This window comes from Sinocyclocheilus grahami, unplaced genomic scaffold (assembly GCF_001515645.1).
Source record: "Sinocyclocheilus grahami isolate Dianchi unplaced genomic scaffold, SAMN03320097.WGS_v1.1 scaffold501.1, whole genome shotgun sequence".
Taxonomy (NCBI): domain Eukaryota; kingdom Metazoa; phylum Chordata; class Actinopteri; order Cypriniformes; family Cyprinidae; genus Sinocyclocheilus; species Sinocyclocheilus grahami.
In genome coordinates, this window is record NW_015505680.1 from 772,290 (window position 1) to 794,440 (window position 22,151).

A 22,151-nucleotide genomic window follows, 5' to 3' on the forward strand; every position below is an offset into this window, starting at 1 on the left:
AGGAAGCAATATTTGAAAGCTTCCTGTCTTTGATTTGGCTGCATGTTTGGCAGGCTTTCGCTTGACACTGACAGCTGAAAAGAGGACAATAAACATGAGATCCACGTGGAGGACCGGTGTTCCGGCGAATTCAGTTCCCCTGTTCCCCCCTCACAGCGCCTGCGCAACTTCGCAGTGTTGCCAAGTCCGCGGTTTTCCAGCGGTAGTTTTTAGCAGCAATTGGGCGTTTCTTTTTTAAATATCCTGGCAACCCTGAAACTTCAGCACTAAAATCATGACTTCATGATTTCGCCCGGGCTAAGCAAGTCAGCTTATGGTGGGGTTGCTGTCTTTCTGCAAGCAACGTTAATTTCACCATGTTATTTAGATCATTTGTAATTAAATAGGTATTCATGTACATGACGTCCTGTTCAATCGCAACATAGAGTCAGATTTCTTGCTAATTCTAACCTTTTCCTGTTTTATGAAGTGTAACACCATACATTACAATTAGACAGTTCAATTCCTTCATCAGGGGCATTCTTTTGTTCAGACACCCATTTCCATTTGATTGTTATTGTTGTTGTTAGTGTGTGTGTGTTTCTGTTAAACAACTTAAGCCTTGTCGAAATAACAACAAATAAACCATATTGCACAATGACTAGTCTCTCTTTTATTATTTTAGGTAACTCAGAGTGATGCTCCTGATGTGTTTTTAAAATGTCATAATTACATCTAACCACATTTATCTGCAGAACACTTTACACTGAAAACACAAGGGACAGATTTTTCCAGAGGCCTGAGAAAAGTGGTTCCCTCCCAGTATATTACCTTCTGAGGATTTATAGATTCAAGATTTTTATTTGGCGCAAACATGGTTATATAGAGAATATATGACCAGCAGTGAAATGTAAGTCAGGTCCGCTCCATGGACAGTGCAATTATTAAAGAATACAAACACAAGAAAATTAGATATAAATATAGGTATGGATTTATTTTATTTTAAATGCGCAGGACAGTATACTGTAGACTTAATACATATTAAGATGAGCAGGAATGTACAAGAAAAGAATGTGCAAACAGGTTATATACAGGATTTATAACACAATACAGTGATACTGGTTATGTTTTTCAATGTCATAATTATGTCTAACCACTTTCATCTGCAGAACAGTGTTTTTACATTGGAAACACAGGGGGAACATCGGGACGGGAGAGGAAACGCCTCCAAATCAACGGTAGAAACCAATCGTGTTTGTTTAATATATTTAATTTAATCATATTCATGCAGATAAAGACTTAAGTCAGCGAATGAGATAAAAAAGGATGTTTGGCATTTCTTCTTTGATTTTGGCCATTGGTTGTACTCAAAGAGCTTTACACTAATACATACTCTGCAGTGGGCAGAATTATAGTATTAAAAAGTACATTTTTTTACAATAAGGTTCTCAGACGGGGCCTGTGTAATAACAGAAGTTTGTCACAAGAGGGCGACTCCACAATATCAATTAAACCTTTATACCCTGATTTAGCTATTCAATCAAAGGACAAGCTGTGTTGCAGGTATGTCATCACCGGCTCAATGATTTTGAATATTGTTTAGGTGTTGTCCCATATGTCACTCGATGAACTATAAAGTAACTAATTGAGAACCAAATGAAACAGTATTCAGAAAAAATCTTAATTTATTTAATTAAAATAAGAAATTTACAACACATACATGCATTCAAATGCATCTAGAGACAGCCTTACACCCCACAACCACCCTGCACCATCAATAATATGATTATCTGTTTGTTGTTATCAAATCAAGACTCCTGGAAGCTCTAGAGATGATTATTTTACAAGGCAACTTTTTGTGAATTTTTGTATGATGAAACATTGGGTAACACATTTGTGCAATGAAAAACCTGGTTTCATCTCTATATAACATATCGTTGTACTGTCAGGCTTAATCTTTTTGTAGATGGCATTTTGAAGTTATAACTAATTAAAATTCCGTAATTCAACTGGCGAGTAAAATGGCTGTTCAGTCAGTTTTAAGACCTATCTTTTTCCCCAGGAAGACAATTCCTTTGGACAATTCCAGAACAGGTACAATAATGAGCATTTTGTTATAATGTACTCACTCTCATTGTGTTAACCAAGCATAATTTTCCCCAAAACATAAAAGTAGTCCACATGAGCTTTGTTGGAGGTCTTCTCAAGTTATACATTTGCTTTGCTTGAGGAATAGACCAAAATTGAAGCCTTTATTCGCTGATAATCTTCCCTTACAAATCTCTCAAATCTCATTCATGCTTATTTTCAGTTAGAAGTAAAATGTCACCCTTAGAAGAATTGTGCAAGGTTTGACATCATGAGGCCCAGCGGCATTGTTTCTCATGTCACATGAACAATCCTGGCAGGACAAGTTTGAGGGGGGTTTTGTGGGGGAACACAACTGAGATTTGAGAGTTTTGACAGAAGCAGGGCTCCTATTGTGTTTTCCAGTTGGGCTACCAAAATGTATCACCACTCTGCCCGACGGGCTACCTTAAATACAGATCCCCCGCGGGTTCTTAAAAACTATGGAAGCATATAGGTAGCAAAATTCAAATGCAATATGCAATATGCAAAATGGCAATGCAATATTCAAAATGACAACGCAATATTCAAAATGGCAATGTATTTCTGTATTTAAATGTACATTTTCCATTACCCACACATGCAAAATTTGTTGCAAAAGGAAAATTTAAATTTTATTATATAATTTACATTTGCCATTTCCAACAGTAGTCTTAATATGTAAACTGAATAAAAATGTTAACACTTTATAAGTTGCAAAATGAAAATGAAAATATATAACACAAATTGATTTGATATGTGTAGCATGTCCAAGCAGAAATGGTAGCAAAATTATCATTTAAATGCTATTTGTCCTAAATGCATTTAAACTAACAGTTAGAACAATTAGGATTGCATTTTCATCATGACACTGTGGGATATGTGTAGCAAAATGTGGAGCTGCTTTGTGTACAGCCATTACTGGGGAAATCGCAATATTTCAGCGCTCCTAAAGCGCCACCTTGTGGCAGAGAATGAATTTGCATTTCCAATAAGCCTTTCTTGCTGTTTATAGTCAGATCAATGCAAATATCAACTCGTGTTTTTATGCAGCAAACACATAGAGTTGTAAATGAGAAAGAAGTTAATGTGCCTTCTAAAAATCTAAACAATCTAAAGTAATATGTAACAATTTATATTCTTGATTTATCCCTTTTCATAAAAATGGTCTGAAGGCTGAAATGCTGTTGTATAAGATTTTTGTTTTTGTGAAAACCTGTATCTGAACTGTAAATCATGTAATTTTATGGCTCAGTACTGTATGTTACCACATACATTGTCCAAGCCCACTCATACTGTGTTCATTTTACTTGTGCAGCTCTACATATATATCATTTTTTAAAATTTTTTATTTTTAAAGGTCTATTTTTATTTGGGCTAGTTAAATTAATTTTTGGGCTACCAAAATTTGAAGGGTACCTGCCCGAAGGGCTACCAGGGATTTTTAAATTTTGCGAGCCCTGAGAAGGAATATATGAGTGAACAACTTTTGTGTTTTTGGAGCTTGGCAGTAAAAAAATAAAAATTTAAAGAAGAAAAAATAAACTAGAGAAAGTATTATATTTTGGTACAAAAGAGTGAGTAAATCATAAGTTACATTTCAAAATGATCTTTTCCTATAGTACAAATGTGTTGTTTTAATTAACCCTTGTTGTCCTACACAAATCTGTGTCTGCGAGTGAAAGTGACTTGACCATACTTTTAAAATTCCAACAGAAACTGTACAATGACTAGGCTTCAAAGTTGATATTCTAGTACTGGTAGCACAAGTGCTCAGTTAAAAAGCTGTGAAGGAATTATGAAATACTTTAGATTAACAATGAAATATGTATCTGGACATTTGTGAACAGTGCATTTGCATTCAACATGATATCATCTCACTGTACACAGAGTCTCTATGAGCCTGTCTGCCAAGACATTGGTGATAAAGATTCATGTCATATAAAAAGAAAGAGAGTGTGCAAAACTAGCAATTACAGCAAACAAAACATTCATATAACTTTTCCACCCTGTAGTGAGACTGTACAACTGCTTGAGGTTAAGGCAAGAAGCACTGGATTGTTTGGATTAGTGGGAGGTAAAGCATTTGGTTGGATGTGCACAGATTAAAGGTGCTGTAAGCAATGTTAGCCATTCTGGAACTTCTGCATGAATTAATCTCTAAATTAGACTCGCACACACTTTCCATAACTCTTACCATTGTAACCAGAGATTAGCAGGAAAACAGTAGCACATCTCATTGTTGCCATGGTTGTTCAAATCTAAATCAGTGATCCTCAAATCTAGCTCGCGAGATCCACTTTCCTGCAGAGTTTAGCTCTAACCCTAATCAATCGCGAGCCAGATTTGAGGATCACTGATCTAAATGCTAGCAAAATGGAATCCTTGCATGACAAACCAACAACTGTCAACTGCTTATGAAACTTAATATGGTGCTTAACTTGAATTATTTAAGTTAAATTATTCAAGTATTCAACTGCCACACTCCTAGACACCTGCTTCCTATTCACTGGCTGCCCTATGAATGCACAAAACGACTGACAGGCAGAAAATGCTAAAATGGCTAAACAAAAGAATCTGACCGTGGTCAATTATTTGAAGTTTACAGAATATACGGCTGCCACAGAGACAGATGTGATGGTTTAGGAACACTAATTCAGTGAAATGTGTGAAGTAAGAGTGTCATTTTATTAAACAAAATTGCTTACTGCACCTTTAATAGGAACTTAATCATAAATGCACATGGCTGACATCCTAAGATTTTAATTTAAGTAGTAGATTTAAAAGGAGAAAAGCTTTTAGTGGTATGTACAAGTGATGCTATTGTCTTGAGTTTCGAGCATCTCCTGATATCTTAAAATCTCTTGTGACATCATGTTTCTTCCCGATACATTTTGTGAATTGTGCCCCACTAGTACATTCACCATTTTAAAACCATTCGGACCTCATATCTCTGTGGCTACAATTTTTTCAAAGTTCAGGTCAGAGCTATGGCTGTCCATGTCCATCTCTGTGCGACTGTCCATCTCAGCCGTTAGCTCCCTCAGAATCTTCTCCAGGTCCTTGTTCTTTCTGTACATCTGTAGGTAATTGTACTGCAACTGCTTTTGGTATCTGATTACTTTGTCTTTCTCTTTATTCCATGTTTGTCTCTCCTGCTGGAAGCTATTCATCATCTTATGTTTCTTTTGCTTCTCTTCCTTCAGTTCCCCTCTCAGCCTCTCTACTTCCTTCTGTAGGGCATCCAAGTTTGCAGTCCCTCCATTATGAGTCAGTGTTTTACTGGCACTTGTTCCATCCTGGGCTTTCGATTTGGCTTGACCAGTCCCAAAAGCCTCCATCCGGGCTTGGCTTATCTGCAGTTGCAGCTGTTGTTCCTCAACTTTGGCTCTCATGGTCATTAGCTGCTGTTGCTCCTCTTTGGCCATTGCTAAGTCCTGCTTCATGCTCTTGATGTCCATTTCCAGCAAGTTCACCTTCTCCCTGAGGAGGTCGGCTTCATTCTTCTTTCTTTGAAACTCATTCTTAGACACCTTTTTCAAAAGAGATATCAAAGTCAGTCATATTTGATGGTACGTCATGGAGTAGTAACTGCAAGTTAATCTAATATCAATGAACACTGACCTCAACCTCAGCGCTTCGCTGGTGAAGTGCTTCCTCATACTCCTTGATCTTCTTTTCCAGTTCTTCCATCTTACATCTGGACTCCTTCTGAGAGGCTTTGAGACTGACAATCTCACTGAGTTTGTTTCCAACATCGGCCTGGGAGTCCCTAAGTTGCTGCTTTAGCAGAGAAATCTCACCTGACTTCTGGCACACCTACAAAAATAACAAAAATTATGAATGTGTTAAGTAGTTTTTGTAACAATTTTGATCCCAATTATCCCAGCTGTTCATCTTTTAAATTGACCTCTTTATCAAACACAGAACACATAGATTTTCATTGTATCCACATTTGTCACAATAAAGTTTTATAGACTGACCTCCCACTGAGTCTCTTCTAGAGTGGGTGCTAGGTTTTTCTGGCTCTCATAGATTCGGAGTCGGCTTTCTGCAGTGTCCCAGTCATGATTAAGCTGGTCCACCTCCTCCTGCAGACGTTCCTTGTCCTGTTGAAGTTGTATCACCTGAAGCTGTAATAACTGTTGGGCTCTCAAAGCCCTCTGAGACACCTGCAGGTTACACAAACCATCATTAAGATCTGCCTGGATAAATTTGAAAAGCGTATTTAGTTTTTTTTTGTTTAGTTTAGAGTTTTATTAATCCCCTTGGGGCAATTAATTCAGACTTTCGTGGTGCTTCACATATACAACACTTAACACACACATACATATATTAAAAAAAAATACACCAAATACATAAAAATAAAAGGGGAAACAAATTTAAGTAAAAAAAACAAATTCACTAAATAAATCATCTAAATTAACTAGATTTATTACATAAACTTATTGCTTCAGGCACAAAAGTAAATTTGTACTGGTTTGTGGAACATCTAATTGACCTTAAATGTCACCCAAGGGGCATCCACTCAAAATAATCATTCAAAGGGTGTGTGCAGTCTCCTATAATTTTATGTGCCGTCCTCATCACTTCCTGTTCATAATAAAATGTAAGACTTCGCAAGGGAACACCTAAAATTTTTGAGCACACATACACCAAATACATAAAAATAAAAGGGGAAACAAATTTAAGTAAAAAAAACAAAAACTAATTCACTAAATAAATCATCTAAATTAACTAGATTTATTACATAAACGTATTGCTTCAGGCACAAAAGTAAATTTGTACTGGTTTGTGGAACATCTAATTGACCTTAAATGTCACCCAAGGGGCATCCACTCAAAATAATCATTCAAAGGGTGTGTGCAGTCTCCTATAATTTTATGTGCCGTCCTCATCACTTCCTGTTCATAATAAAATGTAAGACTTCGCAAGGGAACACCTAAAATTTTTGAGCACACATTAACAATACCTTGCAAATGATTTTTGTTCTTTGTAGACAATAAGGAAAACCAACAAATAAAGGAAAAGGACAATATAATTTCAACAAATGAATTATAAAAAGTCCTGAGAATGACTCTCTGTACATTAAAGGAATTTAGCTTCCTCAGCACAAACAATCTTTGATTGTTTTTTTTTATTTGGTTGACCATCAAGGTAAAATAAGGTACTCTTATTGGTTTTGGAGTCACACTAAACTATATGTTCACCTCTTCAAACCTATGAATATTGTAAGCAACTTACTTGACGGAGTTTTGTAGAACAGTGCTGTTTCAACCCCTCCATCTCCTCAGCACAGTAGCGTTGCTTCTCCTCAAATAGATGACATGTGTCTGTCTCCTTCTCCTCAAGGCTTGTTTGTAACTCTGCCAGCTCGGTTTCACGTTCTAGAAGTTTCTGCTCCAGCTGCTGTATCAGTGATTCATCCATTGAAATTGGTGATCGGACACAGCCCCCAGAAGATGACGGTTTTGTTGGGATTTGCTCTGAAATTGTAAATCTCTGTTCCAGAAGCAGCTCTTGGTTTCCAGAGAAATCCATCTTTGGCTCGTTGGATGAAACCGTCAGTGCTGCAGCAGTTATTTCTCTGTTCAGACTTATTGCTGCTGCCACACTTTCACTTAGGACACCAATGGATCTTGTATTGCCATTTGTCGACTCACTGTTTGTTTCACTAAATCCATTGGCCCAACTGTTTCCACCATTAGTCCCACTACACATCCAACTGGTTCCAGAGTTTCCATTCATCCCTGCTACACCTCCCTGTGGTTTCTGAGATGTGTCCATGTTTTGGGCAAGGCATCCATGGCGTGCCATGTGGTTATTTGAAGTGCTTAGGTTGTCCATCTGGCTGCTACCACTGATGCTTTGAGTGGGCAGGCTGGACATAGAGTTCCTTCCAGAGTCAGAGAAGGTACCAGAATTTGTCTCCAGCTTGGGGTCCTGAAGATCTTTTAGCCTGTCTATAGGACTAATTCTCTTGCCAAGGATAGTGCTCAAGTTGTTATGAGTCTCCACCGAGGAACTGGTACTTCGAGGAAGAACTGGTTTGAATGCGGTGGGTCGAATTAAAACATTCTCTATACTCTAAAGAGAGAAGACAGAAAAATATAGATCAGTGTTTTTGGGATTTGAAGTGCACTGCAACCAATTGATCATTCACTTTATGGCAGGACACTCTCCATCTTAAAACCTATTGATCAGATGCTCTCAAAGTAATTACTCTCATAACTGCCAGGACATTACAACAAACCATTTTGCATAAATGATTGATCCAATCTCAAGACAACCCTTTCCTTCTTTCTGATTCCTCTCCTATTTTCCCAGTCATTTCCTCTTACTGATGGTAGCATGTTTACCCCATGGTTTAGCATTAACTTCCTGACCTAGTAAAACTGGGCTCATTTTCCTAGCTAGATTCTTCATAAATTAGGCAGTTCAGGGAAAGAGGTGCTTGCCTGCTTGCAAGTGCCACACCGCCATTGGACCGAATCTCTGGAGAGATCAAGGCATTCTTACCTCGTCAATCTGAAGGTTTAATTAAATGGAGCAGACACCGCTAAGCTCTTGGTGAAAGTGTCAGGGGCTGGTGGGGATTACTTAATATCAACTATACTTGACTGTTGTTTGATTTTGTGTGATAACAATGTCTGGGGGATGGGCCATCTTTTGGGTTTGGCTGCTTGAATGTGGACTGAACATGCTTCCTAAACAGACATGTTGCTTTGCGTACATGTTTAATGGAATTGTACTGAGTTTTTATAGGCGTGAAATACTACCATAATACACAACAATATAGGCAGTGGAGAAATTAAACTCTTGACGATGTTATGTTATTTTGGCAATAAAAATTAACTTTTTGTAGTTCAAACCTTGCTTATTCTCTAGCTTACTCTAGTTCTGTTACCTTTTCTAGTTTTCCAGACAGCGAAACTAATTCTGATGGCCCTCCTCTCCTGTCCACCTCATTGTCCGTCTCAGTTGTTCTTCCTTGACTGTCTTCAGCTGTATTAATGTTAGCAGTTTGGGGCTTGTTGCTGACCTTGATGTAAAAGAAGTCGTCGTTTTTGCCTGAATGATAGCTGACTTTTGAGTTGTTGTTGGTGCTGCAATGATCCTGAGTGAAGCCATACTTCAGAAGGCCATCCAAGCTACGGCATGTTTTCTTAGACTGAAGCCCCTTTTTGAGTTTGTTTTCAGAGCCTTTGCAGTGTTTGCTGTGGAGGCTATGGCCTGATATCAAACTGCTGACACTACCCATGTTTCCTGGGACATCTGGAGAAAGCAGGTGGTGGTCTTGGTGGTGGCAGGTGTGTAATTACAGAATTTTAATGATGGAGGAAGGTCTGACGGACTCATAGCCTTGTGTGGAGATCCTTCTTATTCTCATTTGGGAAACCTGGTAAGACATGGATTTTAAGAAATGAAGTGAGATGTCTCCTGTTGTCATTAGAGCAGTATAGCACCAGAGTCTATGCAGAATTTGTCTTAATGTTTACTTTACTTAACGTTCACTAGGTCAGCAAACACGAACTACAGTAAGTTTTGTTGGCTCTTTGCCTACATGCGATACGATAGGGGTAGACCTAATGGCAGTTACCCTGAATATCCTGATTTACAATATGGAGACCATACTAAATGCACGCTTTGAACAAGTACCAAGAACACCCTCCTCTTTGACAAACAAAGGCAAATGCAAGCTTGAAATTAGTGTGACTAGGTCAAACATCTATTCATATTACTTGGTCAGTAGGTCAAAGACCTGCCAATTACTTTTTTTTCTTCTTGTCAGGCTACCAAAATACAATGAGTATGTTTACATCCACTTTGAGTTTGATTTCTGCCTGACTAAAATAACATCTTTTTTTAAAAATCATGTAAAAAAAAATCAGTCCAGTCCACCGTACCAGTCCAATTTTTATGAAGTTACATTTGGCCTCTTGTGCATTGTTTATTTGATCTTTCAAATGTATATTAAATATGTAATCCTTTAAAAATATTTGATTTGCTATGTACTGTATAATTGGACAGACTTTAGCTCGAACATAATGGTGCATGTAAACATACTTAACGTTTTTGCATATTTCATTACATCAAACAAGCATTATTTAGAAAAAAATCAAAAACAAACACGTTCCAACTTGTTTATGAGCTAACTTACAGCACATATTAGCGTACATATATAAGGTTTCATATGTAGGGCATAATATTGTAATCATGGGAGCTCACTAGGGAGATGGGACCTGTCAGTCACCTGATAAAAGTACAAGAGTACCAAGGGTCTGTCACCAGCTACTCAATCTTCTTTTATGATTCATATGATTCTAAAGCATATATTACACATCCATAATCAACACATCATACCTCCCATCTGTCTTTCAGAGCAGATAGCGAGGGGCTTTATGAACAAAAGATCTGCCATGATCATCACACGTGGCTTTGTATAACTGGTCTAATTGTGATGGCTGATATGTTAAAGGCTTATTAGCTAGAAAGAACACAGCAAATATGCCTACTGTTTAATATCACATTATGAATTCATGCATTCCAAAGAAATTTTCTTTTTATGTTATTTTGTTGTAACTTTGCTGCCTTGCAGCTGCTTTTAGATTAGAAAACCATATATGCAGCCACATCTGTGTTTGTGTCTAATCACTCCCTATTCCATAAGTTTCGCTGTTGCATGCTGTTTCAAAATCGAATAAAACGGACATAGGGGTATATATTAATGACCTCTTAAACATTGACTCAACTGTTTATATACTCTGTTATCATCGCCAGAAGGATGATATTTCACAAACAACTCAATTATCATTCATGTGGTTTTTATTCCGCATGTGCATTAATTAAATATGATTATTCAGTACTACTTTTGCATTCTTATAAATAAACACGATCTGTTTCAGCAGAAGGACTTAATGGCTTTAGGCAGCCCTTTGGCAGTCCCTTCCAATGAAAAGTGATCTCATCAATGTCTTTGTTTAAGATAGTCACACATATTTTTTCCTCGAGGCATGCCAAGCAGTAATGTAATGCTAATAATCTTCTTTTATGCAGCACTGCAAATGAATGACAATCCTGGATTTTATTATCGATTCAAATGTTCTGTTACAACACATAGTACATAGTTGTCATATATTAAAAATGCAATGAATCCCATTTAAAATAACTCCCATAAATCACTGGAACAAGCAAACTGTTCTTGTCAACCCATGGAGGGAGTATTTTCTGTGATGAGTTCAAATAATAATAAAAATGAACATTCATGAGAAGCAAGCTGTATGCACTGTGTTTTGTGTTATTGCATTATTTGTTTATATAAAAGGTACAAAACAGTCAGCAAAAGTCAAGTCGGATATTGCATTGTGCTTTGATGCATGCACAGACCATGTGCTCCAGGTAAACAATCTCAGTTGGACCGTCTCAATGTCTGTTCTCATCAATGTCTTTGTTTAAGATAGTCACACATATTTTTTCCTCGAGGCATGCCAAGCAGTAATGTAATGCTAATAATCTTCTTTTATGCAGCACTGCAAATTAATGACAATCCTGGATTTTATTATCGATTCAAATGTTCTGTTACAACACATAGTACATAGTTGTCATATATTAAAAATGCAATGAATCCCATTTAAAATAACTCCCATAAATCACTGGAACAAGCAAACTGTTCTTGTCAACCCATGGAGGGAGTATTTTCTGTGATGAGTTCAAATAATAATAAAAATGAACATTCATGAGAAGCAAGCTGTATGCACTGTGTTTTGTGTTATTGCATTATTTGTTTATATAAAAGGTACAAAACAGTCAGCAAAAGTCAAGTCGGATATTGCATTGTGCTTTGATGCATGCACAGACCATGTGCTCCAGGTAAACAATCTCAGTTGGACCGTCTCAATGTCTGTCTGGCATCAGTAACCCAAAATCACCTCTTTTTACTCCACTATTACTATCAAGTTCAAAGGCTTACCAGAATAAAATAGATGACAAAATGACACTTACTCTTCAAACAGATAAATCCACAGACACTCTGTTTGTCCAATCTGAATCAAATCTCCTTCGCATGCTCTCCGTGGCAAGTCAGAATGTGTTTGTCCTTGAGTGAACCGCAGAATACTCTATAGTCTGCCTGTAGACAAGATTCTACCATGCAAAGGGGGTGGATCTTATCACCATTCACCAGTTTTTTCCCCCTCATATCTTTTTTTGGAATAACCGACATGCAAATGTTGCTGGGAGACGGGACCCCAGTGTCCCCTGAGGTCCCTTGGGGCAGAGACCATTACACCTCTTTACATAAGACGTGTGCCGCTAAAGAGATTAACTCACTGCTGCTTACAATGAGCTGCGTGCCCCCCTCTGTCACACTCACTTTTTCTCCCACTCTTTCTCTGTCGTACACATACACCCTAATACCTTAACATAATCATAATACATACAAAAAATGCACGTTTTGTGACTTTCACTCATTTTTTATCATTATCTTTTGCTGTTTTCTGTTCAAACACACACACACTTCTCCCAGTTGGCTCCCTTTGCTGCCCTCCCCTCCTCTCCAAACTGCCCTGCACCCACTCTGAACAAACACCCCTCCAGGAAAAGAAAGAAAGAAGAGCTTGATGTTCCCTCCTTCCGTCTGTCTTTGTCCACTGAAGTGTGCCTGTTTTGTGTGAGGTTCAGTGAGCTTGAACATTTATTTAGGCTGAATGCTAATTTTACACAAAATAAATGATTTTCTAACTACCTCTCAAAAAGAAGTGTGTTGCCGTAAAGTGCATGAGGTGTCTTTTTGTGCAGATGTTTCTGTTTGTATAAATCAACATTAAAATGCCAAAGCAGGCAAATATTTTAATAGCCTTAAAGGAACACGCCACTATTTTTGAAAATAGGCTCATTTTCCAACTCCCCTAGAGTTAAACAGTTGAGTTTTACCGTTTTCGAATCCATTCAGCCAATCTCCGGGTCTGGCGGTAGCACTTTTAGCTGCAGCTTAGCATAGATCGTTGAATCTGATTAGACCTTTAGCATCTCGCTCAAAAATGACCAAAGAGTTTCTATATTTTTCCTATTTAAAACTTCACTTTAATACCGACGGAAAATGAAAAGTTGCGATTTTCTAGGCCGATATGACTAGGAACTATACTCTCATTCCGGCGTAATAATTAAGGAACTTTGCTGCTGTACCATGGGTGCAGCAGGCGCAATGATATTATGCAGTGCCTGAAAATAGTCCCCAGCTACGTAACTTCCAATAAGCCTATTTTCATGCGCTGCGTAATATCATTGCGCCTGCTGCTGTTAATAAAAGTTTTGTCACACTATTAACTAACTATTGAATGCAACTTGCCTCAATAAACTCCTAATTTGCTGCTTTAATAATTAATTTAATAATCAATAGTTAATAAGGTAGTTGTTGTATGTTGTATGGTGTAGGATTAAGGGATTTATAATAGCAGGGGCGCTGTTTTTGAAGTAACTACACTCACAGCTTTACAAATAAATGTTATAATTCATTCATTCAAATAAATATGATATTATATATTTCATCTGTGTGTCTGATTTGAAGCGGGCAGAATGCTAGAGCTAATAAGCCGTAACAGGCGAAAATAATCGTAATTTTTGCCCTTCCAGTAAATGTTGCGCTGTAAACATCATTAACAACTTTAACTTGTCACTGCTGGCAAATGACCATGGTACAGTGGGGAAAAAAAGTATTTAGTCAGCCACCAATTGTGCAAGTTCTCCCACTTAAAAAGATGAGAGAGGCCTGTAATTTTCATCATACTCTGTATGTCTGATTTGAAGCGGGCAGAATGCTAGAGCTAATAAGCCGTAACAGGCGAAAATAATCGTAATTTTTGCCCTTCCAGTAAATGTTGCGCTGCAAACATCATTAACAACTTTAACTTGTCACTGCTGGCAAATGACCATGGTACTGTATATGCGAGATAATGCACGGCTAGCTGTGCATTAAACAATTTTAATTCATTCTCCGGAGGCAACCACCCGACGTGAAGTGAGTGAAGCCTCCACGTCGTGCATTAAAATTATTTAATGCACAGCTAGCCGCGCATTATCCCTTACTTAAAGTAGTATTTATAAGTGCAGCGCTACTTTGCTTACAGCGGTAACCAAGGAAACGTTATGTTGCTGCTGTTCAATAAGCGCCACCTGCTGTCAGAGAGTGAATTTGTGCTCTTATGCAGCCCGTCTGCTGTTTTTGTTTCATTCAGATATGTTTTATATAGCATAGTTTCACAAAGCTAAAGTCAGATTTTGCTTCAAATTTTGAAATCTATCTATCTATGCAGGTTTGGAGTAAGAAAAGTAAACATTATAAGATATAATTCCTGAAAATAGGTATTAATATTTACAATATTTGCAAATTTACCTTGTTTTAAGGATGTTTTTTACTTGAAAATGAGAAAAAAAGAATGTTCACTTCAAAATGGTAATTATGGATTTGTACAATATAAATTCAATTCAGAACATTCGTTTTTAAGTCCACTTGTTTGGATTCTATTCAAGGATTTTAAAGAAATTATCATAAGCACTTTTTCCCCAACAATTGTTTTAAATTCTTGTTCTAAAGTCATCACATAACTGTCTCTGAAAACGATAAAAATATCTAAGAGTAAACTCAAAATGTCATAAAAACCACTACACAGCTATTGCTCTGCACCCAAGTTTTTGCATCTGTGTACATTCATCTGAAGCGCAAATTCAGCACCGTGGGGACCAGAACAAAGAAGGCAGACTTTCAGATAATCAATCTGGCTGTGAAACTCTATCCCAACTCTGCGGATGCATCCCTTTGTCCAAAACAGCAAGGTTGGAAGAGTTGTGTTGTTTGGAGGGAACATTAGATTAGCAAAACATTTTAAGCGCTAATCTTGAGGGGGAAAAATGCTTTTTTTAAAAGGCCTTAGTATGGTTTTGTCACCCCACGTCCCTTCTGAGTATTCATTTCATTGCACCCCGACAAGATGCAATTTTAGGGGTGAAGTTTGATTTGGCAAGACGTTAGCAGAAGGCATGGTATTGATCCTTCAGATGCTCTTTGTAAGTGCTTAGTGGAGGGATCAGTGTAATCAATATGCAAAAACAGGCTGTAGCCGTGGACAATGGACTGGCACATTTGCAAGTGTGTGAGGACTCAAAGGTCGCCCAGTCTACCGCTGTGGCCCCCCTGGGGACAGGGGGTACAGACAGCACACTGAATGCATTTCTTTAAATTATGAATGTGGATTTAAGTGTTTAGGAGTTCCCAGAGTTGTTGTTGTTTAATATGGTATCTTGCTATGAAAATGAGAGGGCAGCAGTGTAATAATGAGGTATGCATAATGTCATAGGCCCGTATTGGTCACTTCAGAGTAGTACCACTTGATTTATGACATCTTCAGTTGGATGCAGTTCTCAGTCTCAATCGGGCGATGACTGATGTCATATGTGCCAGATGACTATTGTGTAAAAGACAGTAAGTAAGTTTTAAACTATTTTTATTAAATTATTATTTTGTGTTTTTTAATATAAATAAAATATAATAATATATTATATTATTATTATTATATTAAATTATTAAATAGTTTATTTAATTATTATTTTTCCATCGCAGTGCATTATGGAATTGCCTTATCCACGGATACATGTATTGCTGCCTACTTTTTGCGCACATGATGCCTTAAAATCTAATTTCTGAAAAGCGGCCCACTCTTTTGGGGCAGAGCTGTGATTTTGGAACAGTGTATAAACTAATGAAGTGAGCTAAGTTTCCCTATCAAGTGGGACAATGATAAATATCTTTACTGATGTATGAAAAGTGTATATAAAATGGGTGAGATATCAGCAAACAGACATTTAAAAATAAAATACAAAATATGGCATCCCTTTCAAAGTTAAATCAAATCAATTGAAACGTCCCGGCTCAACTTCTGGCCTATAGAATAATCTATCAACTACGCTCTTAAAATAAATGTTATAAATGTTTCCCCCCCCCCACATTGATGCCATAAAAGCATCATAAAATGTTTTTTTCTTAGTGTGAAGAACATTTTAATAATCAGAAGAACTCTTTTCCACTACACACGCTTACAAGTAAAGGTTATTTACTGGATTTGATGGTTCCATGAAGAACCTTTACTTCAATAGAACTTTCCATTTATAAAAAGGATCTTTATAGTGGAAAAATAATGTTTTAAGAGAGTAAAAACGTTTGTGCAATGAAAAGTTTCCATGGATGTTAAAGATTCTTCTTCATTGAACCATAAATGCCAATAAATTATCTTTATTGTGAGTTTAGCTGGAAGTTTATGGTTTGTGAATTACATTTAAAGTCTATATAATAACTGACACTTTGCCCTATACTAGAGAAGATCTTTTGAGATTCATTTTCAGATTTTGACCTTTGAAACCCTGGTGCTCGTTCAGACACTATTGTAATCACCCAGCAGTAGCACACATGATTTACAGTTTTTTGGAGAGTAGGTAATGCAGACTTTAGACAGCTGGCTTTGGCTCTTCATGCTCTCGGCTGTTGTTTCATTGTTCTCAGAGAATGATATGACCTAATCATACAGTCACTGAGCTGAGCTCAGCGGGAGCCGCGACAGAGCGTGTGTGCGGGAGGGGCTTGCCGCTAATAGATGCTTAGATGTTATTGAGGTGGAAAGTCGAGCTGCTTTAATTGGCCATGAAAGACCTTTATCACAGACAGTGGGCCACTTTTGAGAGTGTATGTGTGTGTGGTTTTGTTCCCCTCACACGTTCCACTTGTTTGTCAACCTATGCGGGACAAAGACGTCCTATGAGAAGTGTGACCAGCAGACGTTATCCAACGCATGGCCAATCCATTACTGCATGCATGCATCAAGACTTGGTTTGTGCTGTTGTACTGTAGAAGATTTACTGTAGTCTAAACAAAGCGTACACTGCTGCACTTTACCACACCTGCGACTGCCAGATGGCTCCCATAGACTTACATTTGCACCGTTAAGAATCTGATTTTTTTTCTATGTAAAATAAGTGTCCCAATCATCATAAATCCTTATCTAGATGATATTGATCTATAGAAAATTACAATAATGAGACTGTAACTGCATATGCAAAGAGCACCTTTAGTGTTTGATTGCAACATTATAGTCACTGATGCCTGTATACTGGGAAATTTACTGACCAGTCATGAGGTTTACCACCAAAGGTTGCACAGTCGAAAATGGCAACAAAGTTATACTGATATCATGAAGTTTTGGAACATGACAATGTAACTCAATAAAATAACACTATAATCACTGACACAGTTCTGACGGTGACTGCCAGGAAATAGTGAAACGTTATTACACTTTTAGGGACTGATCAGACCTGTCTATAGAGTTGTACGTGGCTGGTGTGAATATAGTATATGTACTGGAGAGCAACCAGGCCTCGGTGTCCCATGGGAATAATGTTTCTCAGTCACACAGTCGGCTATGTGCCATACGATCATTATATTGCTGCTTTCTCCCAGCACTCTGTATGAACGTGTGATTATTAGCTGAACTGATAGTAACTTAATTGCACTATGAATTCATGCGGTTCTTTTGCACAATTGAATGATCTGTTACATGCAAAATGAGGCTCGGTTAAGTATTTGCAGATGATTAATAAGCAGGCTTTTGAGCTGAAATGCATAGAAATGTTTATTTATTTTCCTATGTATTGCTCTAAATAGGCAATCTGACATTTTTTCTCCATTTCTCCAATCTGTGTGTGTAATAATGTCATGCATGTTTAAATAAAACATTGGATGTTTAATGTTGTCTTGTGGATTCATCCATCATCTAGTCAGGGAGACTTAATTGGTGGTATATTGTGTGCAGCTGCTAAGGGTCTGTGGGGGAAGTCTTGCCCCTCTCTCTCTGTCCCTGTCCATCAGCAGATGTGATATTATCATCCCCCAAAAAAAAAAATCTGAGCACAATGACCATCTGGAGCAAAGCCCATCACCGTGTCCCAAGCTTTACACATCGAACAATGTGCCCCTGTTAATTTTGTTTCATTAGCTTGCAATTTGTGTGTAATCAGAAACTGGTTTAAAAGGCAGTGGGTTATTGTTTTTTTTTGGCTCCCTGATGCAGCAGTTACTTTTTTTAAACAGTGCTGTCCACCAGCCTGAATTGTTTTACTCTGTTTTGGAAGTGTTTATCACACCAAATATGCTTCTATTAGGTGGCCTTCACAGGAGCAGTCACACTGCAGCACTGCAACCCAAAATATCTGACAGTCAGAACTTAAAGACATAGTTTACACAGAATAAAAAAGTCATCATTTACTCACCCTGATGCCATTCTAAACCTGTATGACTTTCTTCTGTTGAAAATAAAAGGAGATATATTTTGAGAATTTTTTTTTCAATGTTTATATATAATACAGTATATAATGTATATATATATATATATATATGTGTATATGTATATATGTATATATATGTATATACGATGAAAATCAATGGTAAACAAAACTGTTTGGTTATCAACATTCTTCTAAATATCTTCATTTGTGAAAATCCTACAGGTTTGGAATGACATGAGAGTGAGTAAATGATGACAGCATGATTTTTGGGTGAACTATCCCTTTAAGTGGTGAAGTCGTGGCCTAATGGTTAGAGAGTCGGACTCGTAACCCAAAGGTTGTGGGTTCGAGTCTCGTACCGGCAGGAATTGTAGGTGGGGGGAGTGAATGTACAGCGCTCTCTCCCACCTTCAATACCACGACTGAGGTGCCCTTGAGCAAGGCACCGAACCCCCAACTGCTCCCCGGGCGTCACAGCAAAAAATGGCTGCCCACTGCTCCGGGTGTGTGTTCACGGTGTGTGTGTGTGTTCACTACTGTGTGTGTGCACTTTGGATGGGATAAATGTAGAGCACTAATTCCTAGTATGGGTCACCATACTCATACTTGGCCACATGTCACTTCACTCACTTTTAATGGTCAAACTTGTTTTCAGTTGTTTTTGCTATCAAAGTAGACTTTTCTGGTTTCACATGAGAAAGAGACTTTCACTAGACTTTACAAAAAGGCCCAATTAGTTAACTTTAATTAGGTTTCATGAACAAACAAAGAACAGTCAATTTTAGAGCATTTATTTATCTAGGTAAAGTGAATTTCTACATGATAATTAATGTGCTAATGATAATTAATGTATTATGTACAACAAAGTTTGTTTCCTCTACAGAATAAAAAAATATATAACAAGCAATTGAACATACTCTCAGAATTGTGAGATGTTAACTCCCAGTTCTGAGAGGAAAAGTCAGACTTGCGATAAATAAAGTCCGAATTTTGAGATATAAAGCCGCAATGACCTTTTTTGATTCTGTGGTGGAAACAAGCTTTACAGGTGTACAAACATGAATTAAAAAAAACAAACAAAAAAATATTTATTAATGTTTATTTATTAACATTAACCTAAATTAATACATGCTGTAAATAATTGCAATTGTTGTTTCATGTTAGTTCACCTTTCCTTTAAAGAAAGAACGGCTGATAAAATACTTTGCAAAGTTGCACATCATTCCAGCCCATGTATGAATATCCTACCAATTTTTACCACATTATAAGCACTTTTGACTGAAAATTATTCTATTAACTGAAATCTATAAGAAGTTCTCAAGCTTGTCTAACTGAGGAGACCGAGTTTAATGGAGGGTCAGTTGGCATAAAGAATCCACCAATAAGACCTTATTTAGCATACAGAAAATCTTTTGGGATTGGACACTTTCATCCTAAAATGCATTATGTATTCAACATGCACCTACAAGTCTCCATGGCAACAATAAATTAAGGCTTTTGTAGGCCATTATTGATGGTTTCAAATCCCGGCATTACCTTCTTTAATATACACCCAGTATACAACAGTGCACTTATCTTGTGCTGGATGATCTGAGATCTGAGTTCTGAGCGAAGTAATTGAATTGTACATAAAGTAGGTCACAGAAGGAGAAACATTTTTAGCAGTATTTTTAGATTAATTCTTAAATTGGACTGAGAGCAGCACACATGCGGGAATCCCACTGGTCACATTTTTCAAACTCAAGCTCTCAGCCACATCTGGAGCAGTAGAGAGCAAATGCACTCTTGAAATAAGAACTCTAAACATGAAGGGAGATGCATTACAGTGATGGAGTGAATAATTCAAAAGGAAGGACATCTCCTCCTCCAGCATCACTCAGAGTCCTCTCCAACACCCACACAGCACTTTCTGACCCACTCTCTGATGCACGCCGACCACTTAGAGTGCTCAAGTAATAAGCCTTCCTTTGAAAGTTAGATTTTGGGTAAAATTGTGCAGATGAGTAATAAATCACAGCCATTATCTATGAGAAACAGCTCTTATTTTTTCTCTTAGTTCTGATGACTTTGATACACTTTGGGCCCTATTTTAATGATGTAAGCGCATGGTCCAAAGCGCACAGCGCAGTTTTGCTTAGGGCATGTCCGAATCCACTTTTGCTAGTTTACGGACGTGAAAAATGGTCGGCGCGCTTCTCTAGTGAGGGAACGGATCTGCTCGTGCGCGTAATTCTGATACATGCAAAGACTATCCATTATAACATGTAGGCATTTTTATATTTATGTACACAATAATAATATTTTAATTTTTGAAATTGTTTGTGTGCTGCTGCGCGTCCCTGTGTGTGTAATAAGCATAAGTGAGTAATAAGTGTACGCACGTTGTGCACCCGCCTATCCGCCTTTTTCTTCGACACGGAAGTAAGCCTATGGGTGAGACTTCCGGTTCATTAGCCGCTATAGGTAAATAACGAGAAGAATTACAATGTGCAGTAAACGGTAAAACTGTTTGCACTACAAACCAGTGTATTCATAATTAAAGATAATACATTACAATAACATGATAAGACACACCAATTTTAAATATCAAGTAGCAAAACAAACAAGCTGGACGTGGATGAGACCGGAAGCTAGACCCATAGACTTTACAAATGGCCACGCCCATTTTTACGGCAAGAAAAAGGTGGATAGGCGCATATTACTAACGCGCTCTTTTCATAACAAAAAATAAATAAATTGCGCCAGACTTTAGACCAGGTTTTTGTTGGTCAATGGCACAGTCTGTTTCAGTTGCCTCAAAATAGCAATGCGCCAGCAATGCACCTGAACACACCTTGTTTTCAGACCAGCACGCCCATGAGCGCACAAATGGGCGCAAATGCATTTGCTATTTAAACAACGCGGTGCAGGACGTGAAAATGACAACTGCGTCGGGCTGAAACTATAGCAAAAAACACATGTGTCGCACCTGGTGCCGCATTGCGCCGGGTGTATGATTAGGCCCTTTGTGTCTAATATTACTGTCAAATTATAAAAATAAAAATAAAAATGCAGTTAATTCCATGTAGCAATATTTGTTGAGTCCCCAAATGACGAAAAATCATAGGTATTGTGAAATCATTGAATCAGCATTACACAAAGTATTTTAAATATTCAATGTGCTGTCTGTTTTATTTCCATATCGTTGAACATAAGCTTAGCAGTAGTGCTGTTCTGTCGCATATCACTGTTTTTCAGCATCTCATGTCATGGCTGTAATATTTTTATGACACCAAGTCAAATTAATAGTTGTTCAATTTTGAAAAATGTGTCTCAATCCTACGTTCTGTTTTGTTCCTTTCCATTAAGCTGTTTTTACACGCAAGAACGTTGCCTTTTTTTCTTTACATTTTTTTAAATAATAATAATAATAATTATTATTATTGTTGTAGTATTTTTTATTCATTATTTTAATCTTACCAAATTAATGTATTACATGTTTAGGCCTAATTCCCATAATCTGTGCAAGGTAATTATTTTAGCTTAGTGTTTAGTTCTCTTTCACTCTGGTTAGATTTTGTTCAGTTTTACCAGTGTTTATTTTATTTGATTATTATTATAATATATATATGTTCCTATGGCTCAGTGGTAGCAGCGCAAAGGTTGTGGGTTCAATTTGAACACACATACTGATAAAAAATGTATAGCCTGAATGCACTGTAAGTTGCTTTGGATGAAAGCATCTGCTAAATGCATAAATT

General features: G+C 37.4%; 1 protein-coding gene across 2 annotated transcripts in view; it reads right to left on the reverse strand.

Moving 5' to 3' along the window:
* Nucleotides 1–3,538: 3,538 nt before the first annotated feature.
* Nucleotides 3,539–22,151, reverse strand: part of lzts1 (leucine zipper, putative tumor suppressor 1) — a 27,590-nt gene continuing 8,977 nt past the window's right edge. Inside the window, exons 1-6 of one of the 2 annotated variants that reach the window (XM_016236940.1) lie at nucleotides 12,088–12,177; nucleotides 8,993–9,484; nucleotides 7,330–8,172; nucleotides 6,069–6,257; nucleotides 5,710–5,904; nucleotides 3,539–5,618 (exon numbers count right to left, since the gene is read on the reverse strand). In XM_016236940.1, coding sequence (XP_016092426.1) covers nucleotides 5,031–5,618; nucleotides 5,710–5,904; nucleotides 6,069–6,257; nucleotides 7,330–8,172; nucleotides 8,993–9,346 — 2,169 coding nt within the window. In that variant the 5' untranslated portion in view covers nucleotides 9,347–9,484; nucleotides 12,088–12,177 and the 3' untranslated portion in view covers nucleotides 3,539–5,030. Of the gene's footprint in view, nucleotides 5,619–5,709; nucleotides 5,905–6,068; nucleotides 6,258–7,329; nucleotides 8,173–8,992; nucleotides 9,485–12,087; nucleotides 12,178–22,151 lie in introns of those variants that run through there. The other variant, XM_016236939.1, reaches the window with a different exon arrangement.